This window comes from Pteropus alecto, unplaced genomic scaffold (genome assembly GCF_000325575.1).
Source record: "Pteropus alecto unplaced genomic scaffold, ASM32557v1 scaffold72, whole genome shotgun sequence".
NCBI lineage: Eukaryota > Metazoa > Chordata > Mammalia > Chiroptera > Pteropodidae > Pteropus > Pteropus alecto.
Window position 1 is genome coordinate 22,014,344 of NW_006436811.1, and position 7,213 is coordinate 22,021,556.

General features: G+C 37.8%; 1 protein-coding gene across 1 annotated transcript in view; it reads left to right on the forward strand.

Annotated features, from left to right (window-relative positions):
- The window catches only part of GPC6 (glypican 6), a 982,218-nt gene extending 975,271 nt beyond the window's left edge, over positions 1–6,947 (forward strand). Inside the window, exons 8-9 of the mRNA XM_015590907.2 lie at positions 384–559; positions 4,309–6,947. Of these exons, the coding sequence (XP_015446393.1) occupies positions 384–559; positions 4,309–4,511 (379 nt within the window). The 3' untranslated portion in view covers positions 4,512–6,947. The remainder of the gene's footprint in view (positions 1–383; positions 560–4,308) is intronic.
- The last annotated feature ends 266 nt before the right edge of the window (positions 6,948–7,213 follow it).

Consider the following 7,213-nt stretch of genomic DNA (forward strand, 5'->3'; position numbering starts at 1 on the left):
AGCTGAGTTCTTACAAGTTCGATTCTTCCTCAGGAGAGCTGAGAAAGCTATCAAGTCCTTGATTTAAGTATCTAACATTTGGGACAAAGGAGAAAAAATAGTTAATTTTAAGTAATAATTTCTGTAAGTCTGCAGTTGTGCTTTCATTTGTAGGAAAGCCTACCTAAGAATTCAGTGCCATTTTAAAAACTACTCAGAAGCCATTGCAGCCTTATCTTCCTCTGAGAAAAGTTATTTTATGTCTTTACTTTGGCCTTTTTTCCAGGAACCGAGCCCAATTTTTGCAGATGTTTTGGCTCACTATTAGAAAAAACATGGAAGAATCTGTTCCCGAGGTCCCTTCTGCCTCATCCTCATCCGTTCTTTCCCTCTGTGCCCTGCAGATACTTGCCTGAAATTATGAATGATGGGCTGACCAACCAGATCAATAATCCTGAGGTCGACGTGGACATCACTAGGCCCGACACTTTCATTAGGCAGCAGATCATGGCTCTCCGTGTGATGACCAACAAACTAAAGAATGCATACAACGGCAACGACGTCAACTTCCAAGACACAAGTAAGACAGTCTTTACCAGTGCCAGTAAACTCCAGAGTGAAAAATGGTTGTAGAAGATTATACCATCATTTTCTTCAGTAGCAATGTTCATCTTTCATCTTGTGCCATTCTTGCCCAGTCCGCAAAGCCGTTTATGGTCCTTTGGACAGAAAGCTCTGATCCACAAAACTTAAGATACTACTAAAATCCTAACTGGCCGTAAAGAATTGTTTCAGTGGATTGCGCTCAGCCATACCAAAGCTAAAATTGAGTTTCATCTGCCAGTTGATCCATTAATGATAAAGCAACGATGTAATGTTTCCACTTTCTCCTTTCCCCATCAGCATTAATGTCTCTGCCTCAAAATCCTGCTCCCTTCCCTTACCCCAATCAGCAAAAGAAGAATGTTTTAAAGATTGCTCAGACAAGCCTGGGCTGGAATTCCTGTTTTATCATTTATGAACTGGAATCTTAAACAAATTATTTTTTGAGTCTCAGGTTCTTCTTTTATAGAATTGAAAGCAGCCCTGCCTAAGAGGTTGTTGGCAAATTTATTTGAGGCTATATTTAAAGGAACTAAGATAATATGTCATGTTCCATAGATCCAACTGTGTAGTTTTGTCTCTAACCAGTCATATACATACAGGAACCATTGACACGTTTCTGAAATATTGAAAGAAATAGTAAAATCCTGATGTAATATTACACTTGACTATTTTATTAAATATCACAAAAGCATCAGAAATGATTTGAAAGTCTACTAAGTGAACATTGACGTGAAACATTATATTTGGGTTTTGTCTAAATGGTTTTAAGATGCATATTAAGACAAGTTTTTTTAATTTTGTTTTGTTGTTTTGGTTTTCTTTTAAGTAAGTACTCTTACAGAGAGAGTTTCTCAAGAAAAGATTTCTTGAACATAAGATGTGGAGTTGCCAGCGTTTCTATAATTTGGTCACTGAAGCAAAAGATGATGCTTGTGTGCTTGAATTAATGAATAGAAAGAAGTTACAGACGGAAGACATCAAGTCATCTAAGTCTTAGCCATCATCATACAGAGTTATCCCCTGCAGAAAATTTTTAGTGCTTTATTCTGTTTTAAAGAACTCAAAAAATAATTTTTTAAATGCAGGATAATTGCCAACCCAATGGACTTTATTGCTGTAAAACTTCTCAGAGTCATCCCATTATTTCTCTTCCTCTTTACTAAGCCTCTCCTTTTCTCTTCAGAAGAGAATGTTACACAAGGTTTTAGCCTTTTCTGCTTCTCCCAAGCTCATTACTTAGCCTCACTTATCTCAATTTATCTGTTTTGTCTTCTCTAGCTAACAAAAAGGCTTTATTATCTGGATAATAAATTATTCAAGATACATAAGAACTAGTTGATATTGGCCTTGTTTCTCTCTCTTCTCTTACCTAAAGAGGTTATGTGCATGTCAAACTTCAATGCTTAGAGAACATCCTTGAGAAGAAATTTTGCTCTATTTTCCCTCAAAAGGAAATGAAAATCAGCAGTAATTGAGAGCATCACTCAACTCTAACCCAAGCACCAAATCTGACCCTTTATTTTAGGACAGCGTACGTCACAGAAATCATTGTCACATCTTTTAGCCATCATCACTCTTATTGCTTTTGACATTTTTAAAAATCGCTTCTTAAATACCTCCATTTATGATTCCTTTTCAGAAAGAGACAGGGCTATTATTTTTCTCAGCTGGAATCTCCTGTCATTATTTGCTTACCACATTTTCAATACTCTAAATAACTTTAATAATATCTTTGTAAAGGTTATATTACTTCTTGTTCATAATACTAGTGTTTAGAACTATCCCCTTAGCAATTCTGATATCTCTGAATCTAATTATTGGGCATTTTCCCTCTTGTAAAGGCCACTAGCGATAAATTAGAGAAAATGTTAAGAACCGGGTATAGTATATTCTAGTCACTTTATTTGGTAGTTAGATGTCCTGTTAAAAAAAAAAAATGTGACGAGTAGTGCCTTTCTCATTCAGGAAACATTAGAAGAGTCCCAGCGTCACCTTGGTGTCATTTAAGTAGCATCAAGCAGTAGGATGGCACCAGGCTTTCAGGAGCAGTTTAACAAGCACAGCACCGTTTCGGGCCAGTGGGGAGGAGTTTAGGGCTATTGGATGGACTCACCAAGCAAGTGGGGAAATAATAAATGTCATTACCAGTTTTACAGTTTTCTGGGTCCTCCCAGGAACATGACAATTCTGCAAAAGTGAGAGTTGTTCTCACTTTTACAGAAGAAACAACGCCTCGACGAGGCTTACTGGCTTACCCTGGTTCGCTTAAATAAAATGCAGCAAGTTAAAATCTAGGTTGCCTTTGCTGTAGAAATTGTATTTTTTTTTTCTGTCAGGCATTATAGCAAATATTGGGTTGGGTGTTCTCACACATTTTTATCAGGATGTCTTCATACCACACATACTCTGCAAGATAAATGTTATTGTCCATATTTATTGAGATGAAGAAACTGACAAGAAGTTGAGCAAATGGCCTAAGGGACATTTATTTCAACAAGTGTTTACTAAGTACCAACTGTATGCTAGAGACTGTTAAAGGCAGTGGCGATCGGAAGTGAACAGTTACACAAAGGCTCTGCTTTCAACGAGTTTACATTCTCACGGAGGAGACTAACAGGAAACAAGAATACGAGTTAATAACACAACTGCACAGAGCTAGTAAGACCTGGGACTCAGGTCTGAGACACAAGGTTTATGAAACAAGAAGGAACCAGGCAGTGAGAAATGGGAATAGAGCAGGCCCAGAGACATGTTGGGCAAGCAGGAAAGATGCTGCGCTAACGCCACATACAGTGTGGACACCTGGACATCGATTTCAAGCAGGGAATGGCAGACTTTCTTTGTAAAGGGACAGATATTAAAGACATTCAGCTTTGAGAGCCAAGTGTGAACACTGAATTAGGCAATGAATAAGTGAATGGGTATGGCTGCATCCCATTATAACTTTATATATGGACACTGAGGTTTAGATTTTACATATACACACTTTCCGTGTCACAAAACATTATTTTTCACTTGATTTTTTAAAAAAAACACTTGAAAACATAAAACCCATTCTTGGGTTATGGGCCATAGAAAAACAAGTAGCAGGCCAGGTTGGCCTGCAAGTCGTAGTTAGTCGACCGCTGGTTCAAGGGAGAGGCTGGCTGAGACAAGTCTATCCTTGCTCTTAGGAGGAGAACAGAGAGAAGAGAAAGTAGCCAAAAGTAATAATAACACGTGCCTTTCACAGCTATGTGCTGCTGCTCCTCTGATTTCCTACTTGCTGTGTTTGTTTTCCTCTTATTTACTATTACTCCTCCTTACTTTAAAAAATCTTTTCAAAATTCTTTATAAAAGTATAACTGCTAAGAACAATGGCTCCGAGGTATAAAAAAAAGAAAATCATACAATGGAATTTCTTAAAGTAATTTAAACATTGGCTAGAATAAGAAATACCTTTCAAATGCCAACATGCTAGATGTGGCCTCCCCTCAGGTCTGGAATTCATGTGTTCCTTCATTAGGTAACTCTAAATACCAATGAATATCGTGTTTCAGACATCTATTTTGATACAGTCCACCTCCTGTCACATACCTGCCTTTTAAAAGCAAACCCATTGGGGTGAGGTAGGGGACCCTCCAGCCAGAGTTGTCCCCTTCTTCCACCGTGCCCAAATCTGTTGCATGCCTCTAGTCTTTGCAGGTTGTGGTCTAACTTTCTTTGTCAATCTGTCCACATCAGGTGATGAATCCAGTGGCTCAGGGAGTGGCAGTGGGTGCATGGATGACGTATGTCCCACAGAGTTTGAGTTTGTCACTACAGAGGCCCCTGCAGTCGACCCTGACCGGAGAGAAGTAGACTCTTCCGCAGGCCAGCCGGGCCACTCCCTGCTCTCGGCGGCTCTCGTCTCCATCGCCCTGGTACTGCAGAGACTGTGCAGATAATCCTGGGTTTTCGGTCAGATGAAACTGCATTTTAGCTATTTGAACAACCAACTCACTTCTTTTCTTACACTCTTGGACAATGGACCATGCCACAAAAACTTACCGTTTTCTATAAGAAGAGAGCAGTACTGCACTCTGCCTCCCTTTTTGTTTTCCCAAAGAATACCGGGTGCCAGACTGGACTGCTTCCCCTTTCCTTCGCTATCTGTGGGGACCTTGTTTATTCTAGAGAATTCTTACTCAAATCTTTCGTACCAGGAGATTTTCTTACCTTCATTTGCTTTTATGCTGCAAAAGTAAAGGAATTTCACGTTGTGAGTTTTTTCCCCCTCCATTTAAACAACAAAAAGGTAGGAAGAAAATAAATTTTTTTTTTGTAAAATCAGGCCAAACCCCAAGACAATTGCATTTTCAACAAAGAAGCAAACGAGAGAGAAAAATAAAACAGATTTAATGTTCTAAGTTCAACATTGCCAAGCAACTCCCAGTGTAAGCTTTACTGTGACTAATTGGGTTTACAAAATGCTATGGGGAGAAAGTTTGAAAAAACTTTTTAATGTAGTGAAAATACACTCTTGTCTTGGAGGTATCATCTTGCACTCTAACCACACGATACCAAACTGATTTAGAGGTACTGATACTAAAATTTAGGATTCTGTCTTTAACATGAGAGCAAAAAATTGTTACAACTCAGCACCTCTCACCCTGCTCAATTTCAATTGCAGTAACGGCATCGTTCTTCTTAATTCTCTTAATGTCTGTCCACCGTATTCAATTGGCACAGATTTTCCCCTTCATCTTCAGTTACTAGTGGACATCCCTATCAATTCATCCTCTTCAAGGGTCTGAATTGCAAATAATCTTCAACAAAACAATCACTTTGCTTGAGCCACAGCTTAGACATTAATTAGATGTTTCTGCCCCTGTCCTCATAAACCTCCCGAAAGAAGAGTTCTTTTAATGAACTGATAAGCAATTAGATCCATAAGTGAGTTTTTATTTTTTAACTATTTGCTTTGTGTCAATTGGTTTCTGCATCACAAGGGCATTCTCTTACAAAATAACTCACAACAAAAGAAGTCAAGACAAAAAATATATATATATAGTATTGACATGGAGATTTCTTTCACTTTTTTAGTCTTAGTATGATCATCTATTTTTATATCTATATATATAAATCACAGATTTTAACTTCTTAATTCCAAGCTCAGGGTTGACACACCTTTGTAACGAAAATGTTTTGTCAACCAGCTCTTCTTGTTTTGTGCTGCTCAGAGAAGGGATCCCTCAGTGATCTGTGAGCACCAAGAATCAAGAAAGAGAACTTTTTACATATCTAACTGTCCATTTATTAAAAATTTGCCAGGGCACACCCTTTTTGCATGAGCGTGCTTTGTCCTGGGTGCTCCAGACTGTACGATGCTCATGGGGAGAGCCATGGGTGTGCAGGACTTTACTGGTCATGGAAACTATATGCGAAAAGAATGTGTTATTCATGCGAAACCATTGCTTTCATGTACGACGCCTTCAGCCTAGGAGTCCTGCTTGGCACTTGGAGAAAGGTCCTCACGCAAGGGGCCAATTTAGAGCCACAGCCTAACTGATCTAGAAAGTGTGCCAAAGCCAGGCCCTGTGCTCCCCCTGCCGACGGAGAGAAGCAAAATAAACCAAACTGAGGCTTTATGAATACAGTTGGTTATCCATGTGTTTCTTGGTTTTTATGATGCATCTGAGGTTGAGAAAAGTAATGTTTTAAGGCACCATAGTATACCAGTCACATTTTAATTAATCCATGGATAATAATGACACATAAATGGTATTTTTCAATCTCCATTCTCATCAAAATTATAATTAGTTATTGATTTAGTCATCACGTTTATGTAGAACATATGTGGCACAATAGTATTAAGTATAATCGAGCACTTTTGCAAAACTCAAAGTATTTAGAAGCATCTTTGGTATTTTATGCCTAATGAAATATGAAACATAGGACTTTGAGAGACTTTGTGGCATCTTTCATTTAACTGTTTAGGAAATTAACACTTAACCTAACTCAGCATTACATACTTCTACAAAATCATCCATTTCACTGCCAAACTTCGGCTTCCTGTCACCAATTACACATAAAACATCTCTGTGAAGGACCGATCACTTATGTTGCTCATTTCATTGTATGTTCAGAAATCAGTATTGTCTTTCTCCAATAATTAAGGTGCAATACAAATTAAATCAACCTTGGTTTTCCAGAATATTTGAATAATAACTTGTTTTTATGGCTTTAAATTCCAAGTCTTTCCCTTTAAAAATATTTCTGCATTGTCTTCTATGAAATAGAATGTTTTATTTCCCTTGTGCTTTTACACCAAAATGGCTTTGTGCATGTGTATGAATACACATTATATTAATGAATATGAACCCATATTCTGAACACACTAATCACACCTATAATAGATAAATGCCTGCTTCATTTGTTTTTACACCTTCGTTATCAATAATATTCATATTGGTGAGATGTAGTGATCCATTTGAGCCAGGCAGAGAGCTGAAACAACTATCAGTTAATGATGCCACAATATTAGTCACCTGCATGGATGTGGATGTGGTCAGAATATTATTCAAATTGTACTTTCTGGTTTTTATCATCATCCTAATGTGTCGTATGATTTTCAGACTAATTTAACATGAGAATTTTTTTTTTTTTT